At 35.7% G+C, this 26862-nt stretch overlaps 1 protein-coding gene across 1 annotated transcript; it reads left to right on the forward strand.

The window, feature by feature from the left end:
• On the forward strand, nt 1-25670 carry LOC109084636 (NLR family CARD domain-containing protein 3-like). Its single transcript, XM_042713959.1, has 8 exons — nt 1-182; nt 1162-1268; nt 6654-8513; nt 9600-9737; nt 15216-15440; nt 23058-23231; nt 23503-23549; nt 23641-25670. The coding sequence occupies exons 1-8, from the start codon at nt 165-167 to the stop codon at nt 24294-24296; spliced, it is 3225 nt and encodes a 1074-aa protein (XP_042569893.1). The 5' UTR covers nt 1-164; the 3' UTR covers nt 24297-25670.
• The last annotated feature ends 1192 nt before the right edge of the window (nt 25671-26862 follow it).

A 26862-nucleotide genomic window follows, 5' to 3' on the forward strand; every position in this document is an offset into this window, starting at 1 on the left:
TGTGGGTGGAGTGAGTACTTGACAACCGTCAGCATTTATAAAAATGTTATGTGGGTGAAGTAATTTTCTAAATTCCTGCTGACCAAACTCAGACTAAAACAGATAGATGTTAATTCAACCTGTTGATGAAAAGACATTAAAGAGAGATTAAAGCTGATCATGAAATGCCTTCATATCTCACGGTAAGTTCACATTGGATGCTGTCAACAGATCACCTGGCTGCAAGCCTGTTATTCATTTAAACTCGAGCTTATCTTAGCAAATCTAAGACATTCAGTGAAACATTTTATACTGTAAAAAATATGATATTCTGCCAAATCGTCATGTCTAAACATGGAACTACAATATGTTTAACTTTAACATTTATATCCTAACATATTTGTTTATATGGTGTAGTGACAACTTAGATTCAGTTTGCTTTGTCATATCTATGTAAGATTGCATGGGAAGTTTACTTATCTATACTGTCGAAATAGGACAATATTTAGAAGATAATAAGAAAGTAAACTTTTTTCTTTTTTAAACAGTTTAAATATTCCATGTATTAATAAATATGAGGTCAATAACAAATTTCACACACGCACACACACACACACACACACACACACACACACACACACACACACACACACACACACACACACACTATATATATATATATATTTAGCATATACTCCTCAAGCTGATCCTTTTTTAAAAAATTTTTTTAGTGTATCTATTACCCTGTTCTAGATTGTACTGAATGATGTCTGAAAACTATTACGACACTTCTCATGTTTACATTGCCTCTTATGTTGATACACTTTTTGCATGAATCATTTTTAGAGTGGATTTGAAAAAAAAAACCATCTGATTAATGATTAAAAGTGAAAGTTATTTCTTAATTCTAAATTTCCTAATTCCTATAATTAACTGGTTTAGCTAGTCTTTGTACCGTATTCCTCATTGTCTGCTCTCTCATACCAAGTTCTGTTTATTCTTTCCTTTTTCTTACTATCACAGAGGATATTAAATGTATGAGTTACATTAGCATAACACATCTTAGATAAAAAGAAAAATACAGTCATTATTTACTCACACTCATGTGATTACAAATCTTGTTACCAAACGTCAGTGAGCCAGTTTGAGTGGAGATTGTTTTATTGTTTTGTTTTTGTTCAGTACCAGAGAGCACCTTGTCCACAGCCCAGCTGTGTGTCTATGAAGAGTGAGAACTCAATCTATAAAGCCCCTAAATTCAGTAATGAAGCAGTGACCTCTGACAGCAGGTGAGACTTTGTCAGTACTGGAAACAAGAAATCAAATAATAGTTAAGCAGATTGTCTTCTTCAGCATGCAGGCCCTGAATAACCTTTGCTAATTATATCATCAGAATGAGACAGACAGCAGCATCTCCAGCATCCAGCTGTGTGTCTATGAAGAGTAATGACTCCATTGTTCAGCCTCCTAATCTCTGTAATGGAACAGTGACCTCTAACCCTGTGTGAGTATAAACACAGTGAAAGCTGATGAAATGTTCTGGATTCATGGTTTATGTTTAAAAGAATTTTAATATAATTACTTAATCTGGTATTTGAATTTATGGTTCCTATACCAACATTTAATAAAGAAAAATGTAAACTAAAAATTCATTGTAAATATGAAAACTAAAAAGTACTAGCTGACAAATAGGACTTTTTATGCTGTGCAGAAAAACTTTAAATGTAATCTTATTTAAATTAATCTCCACATCTGAAATTACATGTTCCTTAAAAATGTGCAATGAATGTTGCAAAATTCAATTGGAACTTGAAAAAGTACTACATGACACTTGTTGTTTACAACCTCACCTATCGATTTCATTCCCATAAGTCCACTCAGTATTACTGTTATAAGATCTGCTACATCAAACTAGGACGTGGCTGAAAGTGACATATTGTCTTTCATGATGTGAGAATCTAATTCAGTATAATTTAAGTAAGTACATTGCATAAGTATTTGTACCCTTAACTCAGTACTTAGCTGAACCACCTCAAGTCTTTTTTGGTAAGATGTGACAAGCTTTGCGCATCTGCATATGGCAACTATCTGCCATTCTTCTCCTCATCTCTTCAGCTTTCAAGCTATGTCAGGTTGGATAGACATTTTCAGGTTTCTTCAGAAATGTTGATTGGGTTCAATACCATACTTTGGCTGGGCCAAGGACATTCACAGAGTTGTCCATAAGATACTCTTGCATTGTCTTAGCTGTGTACATTGGGTTATTGTCCTGTTGGAAGGTGAACCTTCTGTCTAGTACAAGGTTTTGAATGCTCTGGACTAGGTTTTCATTAAGGCTATATCAGTATTTTAAAGCATTGAGCTTTCCTTTTACTCTGATGAGTCTCCCAGTCCCTGCCGCGGAAAAATACCCCACAGCATGAGGCTGCTACCACCACACTTTACTGTTGGGATGGTAATCTGCAGGTGATGAGGAATTCATGCTTTGCTCCATACATGACATTTGGAACTGAGGTTCGTCAGACCAGGGAATCTTGTTTCTCACAGTCCTTTAGGTGCTTTTTTTGCAAATTCTAAGTGGGTTTTCCTTAGGGGTGTAATTTGGACATGTAAAATTACAAATCATTTATACTGTATTATTTTGAAACCTATTCTAATATTACATGGTATGTATGGCTTAAACAACAATCTTATGTTTGGAAATGATTCAGAAAGACAATATGCTTTTTATAATTTTATATTCGTATTTAATTATAGGCCTAGGTATTTTTATTCTATTATTAAAGGAAACATGAACTGAACAACAAAACTGGACATCTAGTCAAATGAGTTTTTGCTATGATTTATAATTCACGAGTCTACTTACCTTATGAAAGCTTATTCGTTGATCTCAGCAACTTCACACCAGCAACTTCTCAACACCATTAGTATCACCAAATACCTCTGCATGATATGGTATGATATACCATCAAGGTTCAATGCACCTTAAAACAAGCTTACCTCTTTCCAGCTGTTTGCAGAGAAAAATACATGATACAACATTTGTTTTTCAGTAGATGGATACTGTGGTGTTTTTATAGCAAAAAACAAACAAATAAATAAATAAATAAAAAGTGGCGGCCTTAATTTGGCCATCGAGCAATTAAATTAAAACTAGTGCACTATTTTCCTCTGTAATTACTGTGCAAATATACACTTGGTCTGTGTTTAAGTCCAACTAGTTCCTCCCTTGTTCCATGTAGTTACAGTGTAAATACAGCATTTGCGGGCTGTAAATTAAAGTGGTGCTTTTTTCCCCCCTTATTCCATGTAGTTACAGGGTAAGTGGCTACAACAAATTGCTCTTGATTGTTTAAAGGGCATACATACATACATTATATATCAGGTAATATATCAATAAACATGGTGTACTATTTTATTTAATTCAAATACTGTTTGAAATTTACTATAGGCCTACTGCTGCGTTAAATAAACCCAAAATAGGTTTTAAAATTAAAATCACACACAATATGACAACAGTAACAACACAGGCAACAAATTACAATTTATTACAGCAGCTCAGAAAAAAGCAAAGCAACTCTATACTTGTACAGCTTATACAGTTAAACCAAATTCTTTTGAAAAGCTTGTTTGAGAACAAATGTAAGATTTTGTTCAATTTGTTCATGTTTTTCACCCACCGACGAAGTTAAACTATTATGGCCAAACCATCACGCCAATAAACACACAGAATTAAACACTGAAAGTCAAGATTAAATTGTGTATTATAGCAAACTGACAGGATTTTTCCGTCTTTGATTTTACCGTTTTGATCCATGTCCTCAAGCACCATTTTAACTAGTTCACAGTTCCCGGTTTCAGTTGCTGCTCAAAGTTGTAAGAACATACTCTGACAAAACCCTCCAGTTTAAAAGATCACATACCAGTCAGTTTCAAAAAATCTCTCTCATCTTGGCGTTGATTAGTTTTCTTGTATTTTTGACACATATTCCTGTCATGAGTGCTGCAAACACAGATAGACTCGTCTCATGAGCCATTCCAGCTGTTTCCAGTTCGAACTCGCCACATTCACTGGTCCAGTATTAAAGGAACACACTCCAGACAGTTTCAAAGTTTTGATTAGTTTTCTCCTATTTTCCACACATGTTCCCGTCTTAAGCACTGCAGTCACGGATTTCGTCGCACACAGAACCATTCACGTTTGAACTCGCCTGACTTGCTGCATGCTCTCTTTCATGTCCTCCACATTCTTAACCCAGCACTGTCGGGTTACTTATTACTGATATCAACCCAGCTTCCTAACCCAACAGTCTCAACCAAAGGTTTGGATTGAAACAATTACCAGCATGTTTTATATGTGTAGGCTATAAAAAAGTACACAGTGTATGTTTTTGCTAAATCGCTTTCAAATATAAGATTGTTGTTAGGTCATACATACTATGTAATATTAGAACAGGTACCCCATAGTTTCAAAATATTAAAGTAGAAATAATTTGCAATTTTACAGATTATTACCCCTTTAGTCCCCAAACTTAGCATATTATTCCCTTATACCTACTGAAGTGGTACACTATAATTACAAAAATGTTACACTGTAAATTCTGTTTAATTACACAGTATGTTGCGGGTTGTAATCTAAAGTGTTATCTAAAGTGTTTTATATATAAATATAAAATTGATGGTACTATACATCACAGTCTGAGACACATGCAGGGCTCAGGGCTCAGTGCTAAGAATTATTTTCTATGGAAAACCAAATAACAACAAATAGCAGAAAATAAATACAATAGAACCAAACACATATATATGGGGATTATGTGGGGAAGTCGTGGCCTATTGGTTAGAGAGTTTGACTCCAAACCCTAAGGATGTGCACCGAACCCCCAACTGCTCCCCGGGCGCAGCAGCATAAATGGCTGCCCACTGCTCTGGGTGTGTGTGTTCACTGCTCTGTGTGTGCACTTTGGATGGGTTAAATTCAGAGCACCAATTTTGAGTATGAGTCACCATACTTAGCTGTATGTCACGTCACTCATATATTAAATAAACAGTGATTTTCGGGTTTTTCAGGTAGGTCTTAAATAAATTTTACAAAAATTAAATAATCAAGTGTAAAACAACACTGCATAGTCTTCACTGTATAAATTAAATATAGATTAATCATTATTAATGTTACAAAAGTTATTCTGTCAAGAGTAGTGAGAGCACGAATTCTGAGTATGGGTCACCATACTTGGCTGTATGTCACGCCACTCACTTCACTTCACTTAAAGGGGACATAACACATACAGTTTCTGCCAATCTCATGTTAATCTTGAGTACCTATAGAGTAGTATTGCATCCTTCATATCTCCAAGGAGTCTTTACTTGAATCAGATTTATAAAAGACAAATACAGCTTTACGCTTCTCTCCGGAAACAGTTGAGCTCCTGAAAGTGGCCTTGGGTGGAGCTAAAGAGTCACAGGCACATGCAGCTTCACAGCGTAGTGATCGTCTGCAAGCTGTGACATCATATAAATAAGACCGCTCCAACTTTCAGTTTAAATGATCTGCAAATGCAGCGTCGAATTGGGCCTTGTTTATAAAACATTCATCACAGAAATGCCGGGAAACAAAAAAACACTTGCAAAACACTTGCTGCCCCAGAGAAACAAAGTGCATCCACTGTTTTCTTAACGCTGGGTTCTTTTTGGAAGCTGAACAAGGTTATCTTTCCATCACAGCCAAAAACACACTTCTTTGGTGACATTTTTGATTTTATTTTTTAAAGACAAAATGACAAATCTTTCTGGAGCAAGTCCTGTGCAGTGCTGCTGACGATTTCCATAGCCCGAACGAAGCACGCTGATAGGCTGCTCTCGCTCTTGATCTGGTTGTGTGCACACACTCTTCCAGGAGAAGTGCCCATACAAGGATTTCCGCCCTTTTTGACTTAATACAGGGCCATATACTTGGAAACAAAAAAAAAACTTTCCGAAATTTATAAGAACACTAAAGGAGTGTATTTGGCAATGAAATACTCCATCATACATCCAACTTGTTTTTTGAAACTTTGGCCATGTTTACTATGAGAAGCCAACTTTTTAACAGTGTAAATAAATGCAAGAAATTCTCTTCTATGAACCTTCAATACAGCAGATTTTTTCTGAACTCTTCCCTAGATCTGTGTCTTGACACAATCCTGTCTCTGAGTTCTACAGGCAGTTCTTTTGACCTAAGGGCTTGATATGCTGATATGAATTTTCAGCTTTTAGACCTTTTATTGAGAGGCGTTTGCCTTTCCAAATCATACCCATTCAAATGTATTTTCCACAGGTTAACTCTACTTGAAGAGTAGTAACATCTACAAGTGATATGAATGTTCCTGATCTAAATGTCAAGTTTTCCAGAAAAGGGTACAAATACTGCAATGTAATTATTTCAGTTATTTATTTTCAATAAATTTGCAAAGTTTTTGGCTGTCAATAAAAAATAAGTTAAAGCTTTTTGTTAAAGCAATTTAACATATGTCAGCAACATAAACACAACATGAAGAAATGAAGGGGTATAAATACTTTCACAAGGCACTATATATAGTATACTATAGTATATTTGTAGCTTTCTGTACTTTCACGATTTTATTTGATATTTTTTTCTGTTTGTTGTTCTGCATTTCTTGTTGCTGTCTCTCCAGTGATGAACACAATAATCTGGTGAAATCTGTGAATCATCTGACCTGCACTTCATACTTAGTGGAGACTGACATCAGACACCAGAGAATCAAAGACACTCACAAAACATGCATGAAGAACAAATATGAGAGCTTATTTGAAGGAATCAAATTACAAAAGAATCAAACTTTGCTGAACAGAATCTACACACAGCTTTACATCACAGAAAGAGAGAGTGAAGAAGTGCATGGAGAACATGAGGTTGTACAGATGGAGAAAACACAGAGACCACAATACTCACAAGACACTCCAATCCACTGCAATGACATCTTTAAACCCTTACCTGAACAAGGATGTGAGAACCAAATCAAGACTGTTCTTACTAAAGGCATTGCTGGAATTGGCAAAACCGTCTCTGTGCAGAAGTTCATTCTGGATTGGGCAGAGGGCAAAGCCAATCAGGATGTAGATTTCATGTTTGTGCTTCCATTTCGAGAGCTGAACTTGATTAAAGATCACCAATACAGTCTTCACAGACTTCTGCTGGACTTTCATCCTGAACTTAAAGATCTGGACTCTAAGATTTATGATGAATGTAAAGTTGTCTTCATCTTTGATGGTCTGGATGAAAACAAAATGACACTGATGTTTTCACACAGACAGAAAGTTTCTGATGTTACTGAGATTTCATCAGTGGGTGTATTGATAACAAACCTCTTCAAAGGAGAACTTCTTCCTTTCTCTCACATCTGGATCACCTCCAGACCAGCAGCAGCCAAACTGATCCCCTCCATATACATCAACCGTGTGACAGAAATTCAGGGATTCAGTGACCCTCAGAAGGAGGAATATTTCAGGAATAGAATCAGTGACGAGCATCAAGCCAGCAGAATCATCTCACATATCAGAAGGGCAAGAACCCTCCACATCATGTGCCACATCCCCGTCTTCTGCTGGATCTCAGCCACTGTGCTTCAAAACATCCTAAAACACAATGATAGTGCAGAAATTCCTAAAACTCTGACTGAAATGTACATACATTTCTTGCTCATTCAAATAAATACAAGGAATCAGAAATATGAAGAGGACAATCTAGAGAAGCTCCTTAAGTCAAACAGAGAAATGATTGTGAAACTTGCTGAACTGGCTTTCAAACAGCTGATGAAGGGCAATGTGATGTTCTATGAGGAGGACCTGATTGAGAGCGGCATAGACATCACTGAGGCCACAGTGTATTCTGGGATTTGCATAGAGATCTTTAAGGAGGAATCTGTGATTCATCAGAGAAAAGTTTATAGCTTCATACATCTGAGCTTTCAGGAGTTTCTTGCTGCTTACTTTGTGTTTCATTCATATATCGCTAAGAACATGCAAGCATTGGACACTTTTGAATGGTTCGGGTTTAGGAAGATCTCACTTTCTGAGATATTACTCTCAGCAGTTGACCAAACCCTGTGGAGTGTAGATGGACACCTGGATCTGTTCCTGCGGTTCCTACTGGGCATCTCGCTAGAGTCCAATCAGAGATTCCTACAGGATTTTCTGACACAAACAGAGAACAGCTCAGAGAGCATCAGGAACACCACTCGGTACATTAAAAGCACAATCAGAGCTAACAATGATTTCTCAGCTGATGGATCCATCAATCTGTTCCTCTGTCTGCTGGAAGTGAATGATCTGACTCTTTACAAAGAGATTCAGGACTTTGTGAAATCAGACAAACACTCAAAGAATAAACTCTCTGCTGCTCACTGCTCAGCAATAGCTTACATGCTTCAGATGTCAGAAGAGGTGCTGGATGAGCTTGACCTCAACAAATACAACACAACAAAGGAGGGTAGGAGAAGACTGATACCAGCTGTAAGAAACTGCAGAAAAGCTATGTGAGTATTTATTTATCTCATAATGTAAATTCTCTATCAAGTCAACAAATTAACAGTAATTTGAAGAAAAGCCTAGGATTGCAAAAAATGAGAGAATTGTTTTAAATATCACAACAACTAAAGAACATTAGTATGCTGAACCAACCTTGGCCACGAGGTGCCACTATCAGTATGCATGAAATCTAATGCTTACACTGTTTTCTCTGTTGATTTATCCCATAATACATTTACAAAAAGGAATTGCACATTGTAATCAAGAGAATGAGTGTAGAATATGCAGGTGACATGGTACCCACAGTTTTAATAAAACGTAAATATGTATGTGACCTGATGTTTCCGTGACAATTGGTCACTCACTTGTCACACTTATGCTCAATCCTGCGCTTTATCCAACAATCACAGAAGTCACAATGAGCTTAAAGTGGCAAAACACCCTTCACTCCCTTTTCACGAAGTCAAGCACTGTAAGTTGCCTTGGCATGTGATATCCAAATTGTGTTGCATACTGATGAATAATTGACTATATATTTATTTTGAAACTATGCCTAGTTCTCTTGATGAATAATTAGAAATTGAATTGCCTTGTAGTGTATTTTCAGACATTATTACATACTTCAAATTAGGGTTTGCATCTGGATACATCAAAGACTAAAAATCTTTTTTTTTTCTTTCTTTTTTTTTTTTTAAATGTTGTTGAGCCCTCTGACTCAACTAACTGGTAAACAGTCTTAAACGCAGCCTTTGATCTAACTTTTTCTGATTTTTTTCTCTCTCTCAGATATGCTATCAAATCCTTTCAATTTAGATGGTGATTATTTTAAATGTCATTTCATATGGTGGTATTCTTTAACTATGATTCATATGCCAGATGGCCCATGTTTATAGTCTAAAACAAAACATTTTTAACCTGCCCTCTCTTCAGTCTCACCCTTTTGCATCTAAAGCTAGACATCACCACCTCTGCTTTTTTAACAAAACTTTTAGGAAGGTATGCGAGCTAAATTCTGTAGGGCAGTGACCATCCAGGAGCGGGATTGGACACATCTGATCTAGAACTTTTATACTTGTATTCAAATTCTGTTACAGACTTACAGGCTGCAGTCTCACTGATCTATGCTGTGAAAGTGTGGCTTCAGTTCTACAATCATCAAACTCCACTCTGCAGAGTCTAGAAATAAGGTTGTTTTCTACTGGACTGAAGAATCTACACTATGGAGTGGAGAGGTTTGTGATTTTTCATTAACAAGTAAACTGGTAGTGACACAATAAATTGACTTATCAGTGTCTGCCACTGTGTAGAAATATATATATATATATATATATATATATATATATATATATATATATATATATATATATATATATATATAATTTTTGCAAAACTATGTGACCTTTGTTCTTGCCTTGTTTGTTGTTTTTTTGTGTAGTTTGTCTGTCTTAGATAAATCCTTTCAAGGTTTGGATTCATCTTTGCAGTGTTTAAACTACTCCTTCAGTGAGATAGACTTGCATGATTTTGGAGTGCAACTGGATTTTGTTAAATTGAAAAGTCCACAATGTCAGCTAAAGAAACTGAGGTATTAAATAATTAAAGATGCACGCACGTGCCCTTTGCCCTGGTCCTGACCTCCAGGGTGCTCAGGATGTTGTAAGCCGTATTTCAGAGCCCTGCATTTCAGCCTGGGCCGACGGCCCGACTTTTTTACGCCCCTCGGGCCGGGCTTCGGGCCAATTTTCACATCATAGTTCAGACGCGGACCGGGCCTCTGGCTTGTTTTAGGCTTCTCCTTATTTTTATATTTTAGTCATCCATCAATTAGTGATGAAAAAATTGCCGTGCTGGTGGAAACAACACGAGACCGTGCTATGGACAAGAGCGGATCAACAGTGTTTAGTGTCCTCCAGCAACAGCAGTAGCTTCCCTACAGCGCAGCTGAACAGTTCTGCATTCAAATGCACGCAATAGGCTTATGCTTGCCGCAAAGCACCGGCAAAAGTAATTACTATAAATGTGACGGGGGAAATAGTAAGGAGATATTTGAATTATTTACTAATAAACTAGTGTTTTCTGTGTCCGTGTCGCAAGGATGAAGATGATGATCCTGACTCATCATCTCCTCATTAGACGCACCTTTAGAGAGAAGTGCATGTTTACAGATTATGATTATAATGAAAGAGTTTTTGTTTTCGATTTGTTTTATTTAGTTAAGTAGAAATTTAAAGCGTGATATTGTGAGCACACACAAATAAAAGTAGACCCTTTGCAGTTACGAATGATTACTCTTACCTTTATGAGCAAGAATGATGGTGTATCCACTGAAAAAAATGCAAGTGATCACGCTGGCACCTTCATGTCCTGGCACCTTCATGTCTCCGCACAAACTATTGGATATAGCGCACATTTTTCTAGGTTTAACATTTAAACATTGTTATATGCTTGAACTGTTTTATATCTATAAATTGTATTTAAGGCATGTCATAATGATTTGAGAAGGCTAAATTGATCAAACATACACTAGGCTCACTGTCTGCCGCTGGCCGCTTGGTGGTTACTTTAAAAAAACAAGAAAATTATATTTAACGAATAAAAAATGCTCCAAACGTTTTTCTAAATAAACTTAATAAAAAAAAAGAAACAAAATATAATCACTTTGCTATTCCATACTAAACTTAACTATTTTAATAGCTGAAACAGTAGTATAAGCTGTTTTGGGAGAAGGGGAAAAAAAGATGGGCTCAGTTGGGCCTGTAATTCTTATAAGCTGTCGGACGTGGGCCGGGCTAGGGCCTGAGCATCTTGGGCCAGGGCCGGGCTAGGGCCTAAATTTGAGGCCCGTGCAGGGTTCTACCATATTTAACAGAAGAGAACGAGTCTAATCATAATTACCTTTTTGTTGTAGGTGAGAAAGTGAAAGAGAGAGTAGTTGCAGCACTACAATGCTTTATTTTTGGACCTGGCTGGCGAGTAGATGTGGAAAGTAACTAATTACAAATACTTTCGTTACAGTACTTGAGTACATTTTTAAATTTTTTCTACTTTCTTGAGTATAATTAAATTGTGGTACTTTTACTTTTACTTGAGTAGAATAAAACTAAAGTATTCAACTACTCCACAGTTATTTTCACCAAAAGTACAAAGTAAAAAAAAAAAAATAAATAAAAAAAAACACAACCAACCAACCAACCAACCAACCAAACAAACAAAAAAAAAACAATCAAAACTTCCAGTTCAGCTGCGGGGTGGGCCGTTCAAACTGTGCTATGCTTTGACTGTCAATTACCTTCGTTGTCGTTTTGAATTAGCAAGCATTATTAGTGTTTCAGTATTTTAATGAATGTGAGCTATGCTCTGGTTTTAAATCATAATTTTGTCAACTCCTGAAATGGGTCATACCATCGATATTACACTGGGTTGATATAAAGATGCAATTATTGCATGGATGGAGCAAGAACAATGTAAGTGTCTAAAATACATGCACATAGCTCAGTTAAATGGTAAAAATCGCCCTCTTTAATAGTGCAGTTAAACTAAAAGTATGATGCTAAAATAACCTCAACATTAACAACAACATTGAAATAAGAGCGCATGCATTTTACGTGCATCTGGCTGATAGATCAACCTTGATTTATCTGTCAATCAGATGCATTTAAAATCACTTTTTCTGTGTGTGCGCTTTGGATGTATGAGCACATGGGGTATAAACAAGAAGTCTATGGATGACTGGATGATTTATTAATATCCAAAACAAGACAATATGGACATTATGGAGTGCTAAACACTCTCATGTAGTGCATGTTTCATTCAAACTCAAAGTCGGAGGGTGCTGTTGTGCAGAAAGTCCAAAAGGGCCAGAAGTGATAACTTGTGACATGCAGGAAATCCCTAATATGGACAAAGGCATCCCCTATTGCTGTATCTAAAAAAAAAATAATAAAAAAAATAAAATAATAATTTCAGGTCATTTCTGTCACGGATCGTAAGAGGCGAAGATTCAAGTGGAGACAGATGAGGTGTCTTTATTAATAACTCACCAAAATAAGCAAAAACACATCTGAAACCACCCCAAAGGAAAAAAAAAAAAAAAAAAAAAAAAAAAACAGATTAACGTTCATGCTTCCAACGAGATATAAACTGAACACAGGGCAGCCAGACATCAAAGGCACGAACCGGTACATATGTGAGAAAAACAAACCCAGAACAGAAAACGCTTATAAAAACACTTATAAGCTTATAAAGAAGAGGCAATCAGGTAAACAGCTGGGACAAATTAAAATCAAAGAATAAGGTAACAAGAGAACAGGTGAGTGGAGTTTAGGGGAATGGAGTCCAGAAGAAAGGGAGAAACACAGGTGGAGCAACTAAAACAATGAGGTAACAAGATGGGTGGGGTGAGAAAATAGAGAGGAGAGAGCACATGGCACCAAACAAACACAACAGAAGCCATGTGCTCACAGAAAGACAGTGTCATTTGGTGGCCATCCTGGGCACACCAGCTGAAGACTGTGACAGAACCCCTCCCTTAAGGAGTGGATTCCAGACGCTCCAACGTAAGAAATCAAGGAGGGAGCATCAAGGAGGGAGCCGGCAGGGCAAGCAGCTGGGATAGAGCTGACACCAAAGGTGGCTCCGCCTGGGCAAGGAGCTTGGGCGGCTCTGGGATGGCACCAGGATCTGGGAAGGCCTCCAGGCCTTGAAGGACGGAAGAATCCTTCTTCCTCTTCCTCCTCCGTTTCCGAGAGGGTGGCACTGCAGCTTCGTCTGCCACCTCCGGGGGCCCTGCAGCCTCATCGGCTGCCACTGGAAGCGCCCCAGCCGCCTTGGCCGCCTCGGGAGGATCGTGAGCGGATGCCGCCGCCTCTGGGGGAACTGTGAGCGGACGCCGCCGCCTCGGGGGGAACTGTGAGCGGGTCCCACTGCCATGGGTGGATTGTGAGCAGCCATTGCCTCCCTCACCGACATCAACAGAGGATCCTCCACGCTGCGTCTAAGCCCGAGGTGCCCAGAGAATGACCCCAAGAACCTGGAAGTGGCCGGCATGACCTGGGGCGGTCCTGGAACAGCAGCCCATACTGGGAGAGGGGCACCCTCCAGCAGTTCCACCTCCTTTAAATAGATGATGTGGTCGACCATCTCCCAATAGGGAGAACAAGAGGTAACAAGAGAACAAGGTAACAAGAGAACAGGTGAGTGGAGTTTAGGGGAATGGAGTCCAGAAGAAAGGGAGAAACAGAGGTGGAGCAACTAAAACAATTATGAGGTAACAAGATGGGCAGGATCAGACAATAGACAGGAGAGAGCACATGGCTTGTGTTGTGTTTGTTTGGTGCCATGTGCTCTCTCCTGTTTATCATCTGATCCCGCCCATCTTGTTACCTCATTATTGTTTTAGTTGCTCCACCTGTGTTTCAGAAAGACAGTGTCATTTGGTGGCCATCCTGGGAACACCAGCTGAAGACTGTGACAATTTTGAGGTAATAAATATAATATATTAAAAATCCAGTGCTAAATGACATAACATTTAATACAGCATAGAAACTGTTCTGCCTTATGTATTTGTATAAACCAATCCTAATTTTGTCATTAGGAAAATACAGAAAAAAATATTATAGAATACATGTTATTGGTTATCATCCAGCAGTGTATCCAATTACAATACATAAGAAAAAATAAAGCCTGTCAATTAGACAACAGTCATTTTTTTTCTGTGCCCCATTCTGTTTTCTCTGCTGCACATGCATCCTTTTATTCATAGTATTCAGCTAACAAGAAAATATTTTGCAATAAGAGTTAGAATAAATGTGAATGATATCTAAGATTTTTTATTTATTTATTTGTTATTATTATTAGTTTTACCTTATTGGAATCAAAATTAAGAATTGACAAGAATCGGAATCATAAAATTTAAAATGATGCCCAACCTTACCCATACACCACATTATTTTTTACTGGCACATTTTAATTCACACCGTTTTAAACCCCTTATTTTCTTTTAAACCCTCACTTACACTTCTTTGCTTTTGCCCTTCTTAAAAACAACCACATAATCTTATATGTGAATGTATTTTTCAAAATTTGTTATAAATCAGTTGCTCCTAGAACAGGGATAGGTAGTATGTTTGCTTAACAGTGTCAAACATGACAATTTATGAGACTAATATCATGTTTTGCTCCAAAATCACTATATAACATCAGTCGTGTTTGAAACAGTTAGCTTCTGTGGTTCCATGTTGCTTCTTATCACAGTGAGACAGAAAATATTCTTTATAATAATCTTAACTGTGATACAAGCTATGTCAATAAGCGTTGTATTGAAATTGGGTGTTTATTTTCTTCTACGTTTCATCAGTCAAAGCATCTCTATCTGCATGCTATTCAGTTGTAGTGATATCTGATGCATTTGTCCTTATTGTTGTTTTGCTGTGTTTATATTGTGAAACAAGCATTACAGTACATGAGGTTAACCCTGCTCCATAATGCTCACATAATCTAATTTTGGGTAAAAATATAAAAAAAATAATACTAAAGTACTTTGTAATGCAGTAATTTAAGATTTTCAGCAAACTACTTTTTTACTCTTACTTGAGTCATATTATATTTCAGTACTTTTTCTTGTACTCAAGTAAATTATTCCTTAAGTAGCAATAGTTTTACTTAAGTACAGTTTCTTAGTACTTTTTCCACCACTAATTATGATCAGTCTAACTAGGACAATGCTTATTTAAGTTGTATGATAATTTTGAGTTTTTGTTTAGATTGGACAGCCGTCATCTCACTGATAAATTCTGCAAAGGCTTGGCCTCAGCTCTTCTATCATCAGACTCTTCACTTAAAGAGCTGGATCTGAGTAAGAATGATCTGCGTGATTCAGGAGTGAAACTGCTTTGTGCTGGACTGAAGAGGCCAAACTGCACACTGGAGATATTGAGGTATTTAAGAACATTACTTGGCTTGTAAGAAAGATCCTGAAATTAAGATTAAGATTTAAATTAAGATAAGATTAAGATAAATTATCAAAGGATTACATTTGTCATTGTTCTGACTATTTGCAATATTTCAGCAGACTCCAGTTTATATCTGTTGTTATTGTTGAGTCTATTATTTATTTTTAGTTCACAGATTAAAATGTTTATCAGCATGACCTTAATTCTTACTTAATATAATGTATTGTAATTTTTTATGTACAAATACACACACATTTTGTTTTCTTTCTTTGTTTTTTAAATTTACAACATGTATAAACTATGTTTGATAGCAAGTTCTAGATAAATCATTCTAGATTAATCTGAAGTGAACTGTGGATAAAAATAAATCTCCTAAATAAAGCTAGGTGTTTTATTTGAAGGCTGAAAGGTATATGACAGAAATCAGTATGAGAAGAACTATTGTCTAATCCAGGGGCAATGCTACCTCCAAGTTTTTTTTTTCTTGCTGAGCAAATCTTTTGTCTATTAGGTGGACATCTGGCCATCTGAGCAAAAACATTCTTTATACCAGAGCTGTACAGCTCACACACAAAAACGTCTCTAACTTATAACTTTAATGTGTTATTTATATTTGGTTTGACCCTTGATGTAACTAAATTATGCACAATTTACAGTGCTGTGTTACCAAGAAATTCCATTAAAAATTATTTGAAAAAATTAATGCAGAACAATTCGATTCTGTATAATAATATAATATAATATAATATAATATAATATAATATAATATAATATAATATAATATAATATAATATAATTGTCACGCCCATGGACTGTTTTGTGTTTGTTTTCCTCCCCCACGTGCTCCATGACCCAGTTTCTCTCTTGTGTTAATCATGTTTGATTATGCCCTTATTTGGTCTTTCCTGTTCCTGTTCCTATTAGGTTCATTTGATTCCAGCATTGTCTCGTCTAGTTCCCCTCATTTAGTTCTGTATATAAGGTGTGTTTTGTCCCTCATATCCTGACCAGTATTGTACTTTAGGTGGCTAACCAGAATGAGCTTTTTACCGCCTCGGGCCGTGTTCTGTAAAGTGCATTTGCAGCTTTTGACCGCTGAGTGGCGCTTTAACCACAAGTTATCAAGCAAACGCTTTAGAGCACTGTCAGCTTTGCAGAGGTGGGTAGAGTACCCAAAGACTGTACTAAAGTAAAAGTACTTATAGTAATATTTACTCAAGTAAAAGTAATAGTCTGAATAGTTACTTGAGTAAGAGTAAAAAAGTAAAAGTAAAAAAAAACTACTCGAGTAGTTAGTTACTAGTTACTTTGGATCATATACTGTATATCTATAGTCTATTTTTATTTAGATATATAGATACAATTTATGTGTGTATTATTATTATTATTATTATTATTATTATTATTATTATTATTTCATCAACCTTTATGCCAGTCTTCAGTGTCACATAATCCTTCAGAAATCATTCCAATATGTTGATTTACTATCAATTGTTCTTTTTAGCTTTCTATTCATCAAAGAATCCTAAACAAAATGTCACAGGTTCCAAAAAAATATTAAGCATCAAAACTGTTTCCAGTGCTGGTAATAAATCACTATATTAGAATGATCTCTGAAGGATTAAATGACTCTGAAAACTGGAGTAACAGCTGATGAAAATTCTGATTCGCATCACTGAATTAAATTATATGTTAAAGTATATTAATTATGTATTATATATGTAGGCTATAAATAACCTCTGACACGGAGAAGAGTGAAAATTTCTCACATGACGGCTAAGTTACCGAACATCTGAACGTAACAAACCAAATGACGGATGTTCTTCCATCTGTTCTGCAAAATGTAAACAAATGTATATTTCTGCAAGTGTAAATATTGTGGAAATATCAATATTAATTGTGTCTAGGCGAGGGCATTCCTCCTGGAACAGAACTAACGCAGGTTTAGAGGGTATTCACAGAGTATGAAATGACAGCTTATTTAATGTAAAAATGTATTTAATGTATAAGTTACACATACAACAAACTGGTAATGTTGTGGTATTGTGTACTGTAATTGAATGTAGCCTATCTAAGTTATACCTGTTGAACCGTAGACAGCACACACTGTGTTCATCCAATAAAGATCTTCTTCGCTACCAAATAGCCTTTGCAGATTTGCTTTCAACTGACTGCAGATCCAAAGCCACGTCTTCAACGCTCTTGATGTTCTTAAACTTTCTGTTACAACTCTGAGTGAACCGCTTCAGACGGCTCAGCGCGAGCGGCAGGGATCTGAACAAATCATTCAAACTGATTCTCGAACCAATTCACTGGTTGGCCAACTGGTTTGATCAAGCTTTTGAACAGAACTGACTCAAAAGAATGAATCATTTGCAAATGGGCATCGCTCATTGCCAAGAGAAAAGTATACGGCGCATTTGGAATAAACTGAAGCATTTATAACTTATATTGCATTAAGATAAAGTAACGAGAGGAGTGTCGCCCACAGTAACTAAGTAAAAGTAAATTTTTTTTCACTAAAAATGTACTTAAGTAAGAGTAAAAGTACCCATCTTTAAATATACTCCAAAAGTATTAGTTACCCAAAAAAATGTACTCAAGTAAATGTAACGAAGTAAATGTAACTCATTACTACCCACCTCTGCAGCTTTGCCTTGTCAATTTGTTACATTTGATGACTGCAGTTGGGGAAAATTAAAGAAAAACATTATAGTTAAAATATTTAAGATTCACAGATTAAAATTTAGTAGCCCATTTATGAAGTTATGTGCATTTTTTAGAAAGAATTCAAGCAGGATAAATGTCAAGCCTATGAGCCTGTGCTTATATTTACTCTAAGCTACACCATATTTTAGATTTGAAACATTTAACAGGTGTTCAGTATTTATATAATACGAATAATGTTATATTATCCTAAAGAAATGGCGGTTTACTTTGCATTGGAGCATGAAGTGGTAGCCTATTTTAGTAGGCTAGGCTACATAAATGGATTTATATGCAAAATGTCAATATTCTTACATTACTTAATATTTGTCACAAGTACATTTTTAATTTATATTTTAAAATTCCTTTAATAAAACAATATACATTTTTGTCACGCACATACTTTGTTATTTGTTACCTGTCCTTTATTTTGACAGAGAACTGCTTGGGGAAAATATATCTGTATACACTCATTAAGAAATTGTTGCGTGTTTTATGAATTCTTTCCTTTATTTTAGTAAAACGTGAGGGACTGTATAATTTCACTCCCATTATTTAGGCCTAAAACAAGAGAAAAATGAATTAAACCTGGCCATGATTTAGCTTAATCATTGAAACTGAAAAGAAGCGATGAATTAATAAAACGTCCTCAGCTTAAACTCAAGTTCTCTCATTATAATCAACAAAGTGCACATGGTGAAAAAAAAGCTTAATTAATTGACAACTTCAGTGATTTGAAGGGAGCCTTTTTACTCACTTTCATACAATTTAAGTAAAAATAAATAATAAAAATAAATAATTTTATTTAATATTTATTTATTAAATTAATAAAATTGCACCCACATTTAAATGCAGGAGTGTATCAGTGTGCAAGATTTGCATGTGCTGTGGGGTTACATTTATTCTTATGTCTACATATATATATATATTTTTTTTTTTCATTGCAAATCTTGTTTGGTTTTATTTTGTATCACTGCATGTAAAAAAATAATTTTCATTTATTACAACATCACTTTGTAATGCATATGCAAAATGTGAAACTGCAATCTATTCACAGTCTATAGCATTTTATAATTATTTGTACAATAATATTTAACATACCCTGCTTTGTATCTGTATCATTTAATGCAAAAGAGATTTATTAAAACAAGTTTATGAGAGTCATACATCCGTTTAATCTTGATCAAAAAAAACTAATGATCAACGAATTGGAGCATGAACATCTTAGATCATTTTACAACATCAAATAGCCTTTAATTAACAGGCAATAATTGCATCTGTTTCGGTTGTAGACTTGTGAAGATTTACTATTAATGCGGATACCATACTGTAACCTAAAAAAAAGTGCTCTATTTTTATTCATATTCAAGTGTTTTTGTGGAAAATTATTAATGCGCATGCATGACAGGGAGCTAGGTGCCCTCGTGATCACTTGAATCTTTTCCTGATAATGAAATAACTTAAATTTGTGTGCCTCACATATATGAGAAATATATAGGCCTATACAGAAAGCTTGAAATGTCTACTTTTAAATGAACCAGTTCAAAACGAAAGCAAATACTCCCTGGTTATGTAATCTGTGAAGGTTGCATTTCTCTCTGAAGGCACAGCAGTAGGCTGCTGTGGAGAGGAGAGTCAGCACCATGAATTTCATCTGGCAGCCGACAAGAAAACATTAATATATTAATAAATAAATTAAATGTTTCCTTTTTTACAATTATTAGCCTACTTCTGCCTGTGCTTTGTGGCAAACTTAATGCGTGTGCTTGAGCGCGGAATATATTAAGGCTCATATGGATTAGTAGATTGTTAATTTAATATAAACGTGCGATTAGTTGAATAATTACTTGAATTACTTGAATAATTACTTGCCTTATTAAATACTCTCTAGACATCTCTGTTAAAGTTTTTTTATACGCCTTTGCATAAATTCTGCTTTCACAACAGTCCGTAACAGAGAGATGACACATCCTTAACATTGATTTTTCCTCTGAAACACAAAAATTAAAATTTCAATAAAATTTATATTTTATGTTTTGTGAATGGTCAACCCTTCCCCATTCTGCAAATATTGTTGCTTCTGGTTTGTCCATTGTAAATCACAAAAAGTCTACAAAATGTCTCCCAAAAACTCTTGTCACATCCTTAACGCATGTGTTTTTCCAAAATCTAAAATAGCATATAAAACACATTCATAGATGGATACTTTTCTGATGTCTGGACTCTATTTGGGATTTAGAAAAACATTAAGATATGGTTCAATGTATTATTAATGAATACATTCTGTGAGAATTTATATTTCAGGTTTTGACTGCGAATGTCACGTCAGTAATGCAGGAATTGCCCAATAATGAAACTAAACTGTCTCTGGACAGTTTCTTTACTGCAATATATTTTTACATTTGTGTTGCCAAAACGACTGCAGCGTTGCCGCGTAGGATTACAACAGTGCAAAATTGAAAATAGTACAACAAAACAAAAGTTTTTGTCTCTCTGGCAGACACACGTCTCTCTCTCTCAGAGGCGATATTTTATATATATAGTAACGCATCTCTTTCTGTCAGTTTCTTTGTCTCTTTCAGAGCGCCTCATGTCTCCTGAGAAAAAAAACAAAATCATATTATATTGTCCTAAAACACTTTGACACTCTGACTCTGACACTTTGCCTAAACCTGCTCTGCAAGTTTGAAATGCTCAACACACTCTCCATATGAAAGAGCAAGAGATCCACACCTTTATTTCAACCCCCACAAGCTATACAGAACTACGTCCAAACCCCAACCCACACTCAGATGAACTGAATTCATTCACACTACTGGCTGTTTAGTGTAAAATGGACATGCTCTATTTAAAAAAAAAAAAAATAACATTAACCAGCGAACTGCAGGATACATACATCTGTATTAATCATTTTATATATTATTTCATTATAAAAAAAAAAAAAAGAATCGCAAACACCCAATCCAGGATTTGAATGTCACTGAAATCATTGACTAGCTTCTTCCACTGAACTACCAACTTGCCTTTTCCATTGCGTGTCTGCACACGCAAGACAGACTCACTCTTCATTCATCTCACTTCGCAATAATAAAAATAACAGTGTCACCATGCAGATAACTCTTCTGTGTTTATTATAGCTAGTGTTCAAATGCTGAAATAAAATAGGCCTTTTTTTCATAATGAACATGCTTTAGACTCAGGCCAAGGATACTGGTAAGCTGCCGGGCCAAGGGACGGATACAGGGCATAGGTTTGAGGCCTGTGCAGGGCTCTACCTCATTTCTGCATTTGGAAATGAACGTTGTAAATCAGGGGTTGTTTTTTAATTAAATGATAAAATTCTTAAAGGTCCCCTGAAACACCTTGAAACATGCAGCATTATTCTATATCTAAACCGTATTATTATCAGTATTATTATTATTTTTTTATTTAAAAAATTGTTTAATTATTATTTTAATTAATTCAAAGGAACAAGGAACAATAAAAAGTGATACATTTCTTAATTAACGGACATAATTTTCGGCATGTCATGGGCTCTGTATACGGGAATAAAATGTGTTAAAATAGGCCAGATAACGAATAAATATGTGTGACCTGCTTAAATACATCAGCGAATTATTAAATGTCAGTTTCATGCCTTTCATAATTTTTATTTTTTTTTTATGGTGTGAGTCAGAGTAAATTGCAATGCGAATAGAATCTCATGAATTTGCAGCCTTGAACAGAGGACCAATGGCCAGGGTCAGGGTTTTTCATTCAAAATCTTTCATTAGCCTGTTGATTGAAATGAAAGCCCCTTAATACAACATAAGGAAATTGTGTAGCTTTAATGGTTTTCACGATGACTGTTTAATAAATATAACATACAGTAAGAGCCTTTTTGTAAATTTAATAAAATTTTTTTTGATGTTTAAGGGTGTTTTGAAAAACTGTCTAAAAATTAATTTTAAATTCATTTTCTAATGATTTTTAGGGATGTTATAATGTTATATTATAATGTTATTGTTGTTTTATTTATTTATTTGATCTCCGTTTACAAAACAACATATAATTCCAGTCAGTTTGCAAACGGTCCCTTTGCGCCACCTGGCGGTAGTTTCATGAATGAGTTTAACGCGTGACTGACTTGCAGTTAATGCCGTGGCCCTGCGGTGGCAGTGCACACGGCGGTAATAGCCATTTTGGTTGTCCACCTACTGTACGTATAAGAAGTGCTACGTGTGTGTCCTTCCAGTTGGATTATTAAAGACTGTTGCTAATGATTCTCCTGTGTGCTCCTCGTTCCTCGCTCCTACACAGTAGGCTATCGTGAATATAATATAATATAATATAATATAATATAATATAATATAATATAATATAATATAATATAATATAATATAATATAATATAATATAATATGAAAAAGAGCAGTTATTGCTTATAAATTCCCTTTTTGGGGTCAATCATTTATTAAGCTTAAAATATAATATATTATAAAAAAAAAAACTAATATTTTCAATAAATATTTTCAAAAAACGTGAACGTGAGTTTTTTACAGTTATCTAAAACATCCCCATGTAATAGTGTTTGCACACTACTACACCTGCGTGTGACTCTAAATGTCTTAGAGTTAATGTTAATGAGTTAATGTTCTGTGCCCATCATCCGCTATTTCCAGTGTCTTTGACCTGGTTGGTGCTAAACTCTGAAGAATTAGATACCGCTGGTATGAGAACATTGTGAGAACATTACCTTGGAGTCTTGCCTGGAGTTTGTAAGGAGACATACTAGGTTCTGGCTTTCTGACCACAGCTACAGTAACTTTGCATACTGCATGACATAACCATAAATATTGGTGAAACTCACAAGAATAAACGAGACAAAAGACAGCAATTAGTGTTTTGTGCGTCTTAGATTATCTGGCTGTATGGTGACAGAGGAAGGGTGTTGTTATCTGGCTTCAGCTCTAAGGGCAAACCCCTCACACCTGAGAGAACTGGACCTGAGCTACAATCATCCAGGAGACTCAGGAGTGAAGCTGCTCTCTGACCTACTGGAGGATCCACACTGTAAATTGGAGAAACTCAAGTATGTTGGGCATTAAGATTCACAATTTCCTTTGATTAATTCAATTTTACTTATGTTTGCTTTTATATTGTGTTTGTGCTAGTGTATCAAGGGCAGTTTTTTTCAAGTGAAATGTATGAAACAGCAAATGACTTTTTATTATGGCAGGCAGTCTTTGGAACTGTCCTTGGTGTTTCTAGTGCCTTTCTCTGCTGTTTCTGTTATTTGGGTTTATTTCTATGTATTTACTTATTGATGGCATCAATCAATGAGAATGTGACCTTTCTTATAGTGTGGATCATGCTGGAGAGGTCATGATTACAGCAGGACTATGCAAATGTAAGTTTACACACACACACAGACACACCTTTTGTCACTGTTATTATGTTGTGTTCTCATTCTTCCCCCTGTTTATTTCTATTGTGTTCAGATGCCTGTGATCTCACACTGGATCCAAACACAGTAAACATTCATCTCTGCCTGTCTGAGCAGAACAGAAAGGTGACACGTTTGGAGGAGTTGCAGTCATATCCTGATCATCCAGAGAGATTTGATTACTTTCCTCAGGTTTTGTGTAGAGAGAGTCTGTCGGGACGCTGCTACTGGGAGGTCGAATGGAGCGGCTGGAGGGGGGCTGTCATATCAGTGGCACATAGAGAAATGAGCAGGAAAGGAGGAAGTGATGATTGTAGGTTTGGATTCAATGAAAAGTCCTGGAGCCTTGATTGCTCTGATGACATTTTCACTGTCTGGCACAATAAAAAAAGCACTGACATAGCCCCCATCCCATTCTCCTCTAAGAGAGTAGGAGTGTTTCTGGACTGGAAGGAAGGCACTCTGTCCTTCTACAGTGTCTATGACACACACACACTCACACACTTACACACATTTTACTCCACATTCACTAAACCCCTCTGTGCTGGATTTAGGGTTCTTATTGGGTCTTCAGTGTCTCTTCGTCAGATTGAAAAGATTCGAAACAATGGGGTGAAAGGTATTAGTGGGGTTGAACAGTCTGGAACATTCACAAATGTGACCTCGTCTGTGAAAACCCGGCTAAAGTTGCCTAATCTAATTATGAGATAAAGAGCATCAAAGTAGTCATAGTCAAAGATTCAGTACTCTAATTTTAATTAATAACATTATAAATATTTAAATTAACAGTGAAACATGAATTAAGTTGAATCAAATTGATTGTGAAAGTCATTTAAACTTAAACTGACTTAGGAATTTGTTTGTTGCCATGACTTTTTGATCATATTATTATCTGTAACATGTCTGTGCCATACCCAAATCAAGAATTAACGGCCGTTTCTACAGCCATTGCAAAGATACAGCAGAGAAAGATCGTGAGCATCTATTTACCTCAGCAGAAACCAATCTCGCATTCTCGCATCTACAGCGCTTATTTTGATCTTTAATGTTAGATCTTTCCTATTGTTGGAACAAAAAAAATGCTTAAGGTTGATTCAGTATTACTCTTAATAAATAACCCCCCCCACACACACACAACATCAGCAATACTACAATGACAATATTAAACAAAACTTTTATTAACAGAACGAATAAGACGTAACAAAATGAATGTTACGCAATGTAACAAATAAAAGGTTTTTTGGATTTTCCCCTTACTTCAAACTTACTTAAAACAGCTACAATGACAAATTCACTTATATTAAACTTTGAACTTATATTAACAATATGAATAAGGGAAACATGTTTTACCCGCATTGTAACATTGGATTTCCCCTTTCTTTAAAACGATCGTAGTTTGTGGTTCATTATTAGCCTATTAATTAAAACACATAAGCCATAAAATGGTACAATGGCAAATTCGCATGGGCCTATATTAAACGTCTTACTTTTATTAACACAATGAATAAGGCAGATATAGTCTTGTGTTGTAACACAAATAAATAAGGACTTTCCCTCTTTTAAAACAAATGCTACAATTTGTGGTTTGTTGTTTTATTTATTTATTTTTTAAATGAAAACAGCAACAATAAACACAAAGTCGCTTATTTCAAACGAAGAAATTAAACTTTTATTAACAAAACTTGTGCTTTTGGATCATGGTGTCTCTCATCACTCTCGTCATGTGACCAACCCCTCCCCCATCCCCCCAGCTTTATTTCTCAGCAGACCCCAAACCCGCTCAAAATACGTAGGATTTGGTAATACTTGGGTCATTACTAGTGGGTTACCATGATCTTCACTTTAGAATTAATTATACATTATACATAATTCACATTAATTATGAACCTGTATAGTAGCTTTTAGTACTTATATATATATATAGTTACTGATTAGCTAGTAGTGAACTACCACTTTCAGCTGAGCGCTATTACTTACTAAATCGTTAGTTTCTTGTTAGTTAATAGTAGTTACTAGAATGTTATTAGTGCATTAGTTATTTGTTCCTGTGTAGTTATTCATTAACGATAGAACAGTATTCTAAAGTGTAACCAAGAACTCTTATTATGTATTAATAAAAGAAGTTGTGGATGCGTCTGATGTTTCTGTTTTGTTTTTTTACAAAAATAACATTCATGAATGAGAACATATAGTGTGGGACTTGCTTGCTGTTAAAATAGTTATTAAACATAATAAGCAAAAAAAAAACAAAAAAAAACAGAGCGTTACTCGCTCTAACTGACACATAGCCTACCTGAAGCGCGCACAGAAAGACACCTCTCTCAGACAGCAAGCAAACCCAAAATCAGCGGCGTTCTATGCTTGAATGGTCAGATACACACAGAATAATAGTGTTTCAAAATATCATGCTTTTTGGAAATGTGCATAATAAATAGACCTGTTTTACAAAACTTTGAATTTTCCAATAAGTGTGTCTTACATCACTGAAAATGCGTTTTAAAAATAAGCTTGTCTTACATTGGAATTTCTCAACCTGACTTTCCGAGCCCGAAATTCTGCAAGCTTTTGACATGGCCTTACTCAGTCAATATAAAATATATGAAAATTATATTTTTAATGAATGGTTGTCTGTTGGAGTCTGTTGGATAGTATATGTAGAAAACAATGAATCTGGTTTTTCAGATAGGGTCATAAAAAAAAAATACATGCAAAATCAGCTCAGGTTTATGCTGCCGTTAAAGCAAATAGGCTACACCAATTAAAATCAGACAGAAGAACTTGTCTAATCACATGAATATACTGTATGTGTCACATATCTGCGGTGGTTAGGAGCACGGAACGAGGCGACACGGAGTACATCCACAAGGAGATTTTAATCAGATAATCCAACACACGGAAACCAAGAAGACACACGTAGCTGATGACATGAACAAGTAGAACAACAAATACAAACTGAACAGACTAGGGCTTATAAGGACTAGATAAGGAGGGACAGACTGTGGAATCGACTAATAATCAGAAACACCTGGAAACAATGAACAATCAAACACATGAAAAAACTAGAGTAACAGAGCACATGGGGAGCAAAAACACAACACAGACAGTCCATGTGCCTGACAGTATGACCTCCCACTTTTATAGCACCTAATCAGAATATAAAGACTTATCCTATCCAGTCATAGTGAGTTAATAAGGAGAAAACAGTCTAAATACTATTATTCCTAATTACTGTAATAACACAGAACTTAAGAGTAGGAAATGGTAAAGTGTTTTAAAC

Source organism: Cyprinus carpio, chromosome A23 (genome assembly GCF_018340385.1).
Source record: "Cyprinus carpio isolate SPL01 chromosome A23, ASM1834038v1, whole genome shotgun sequence".
Taxonomy (NCBI): domain Eukaryota; kingdom Metazoa; phylum Chordata; class Actinopteri; order Cypriniformes; family Cyprinidae; genus Cyprinus; species Cyprinus carpio.

Bases quoted from the DNA above. Each gene is read 5' to 3' on its own strand.
- LOC109084636 (XM_042713959.1), top strand. The intron at 8,514-9,599 runs GTGAGTATTTAT...ATTCTGTTACAG, and splicing joins AGAAACTGCAGAAAAGCTAT to ACTTACAGGCTGCAGTCTCA. The intron at 15,441-23,057 runs GTATTTAAGAAC...TGTGCGTCTTAG, and splicing joins TGCACACTGGAGATATTGAG to ATTATCTGGCTGTATGGTGA.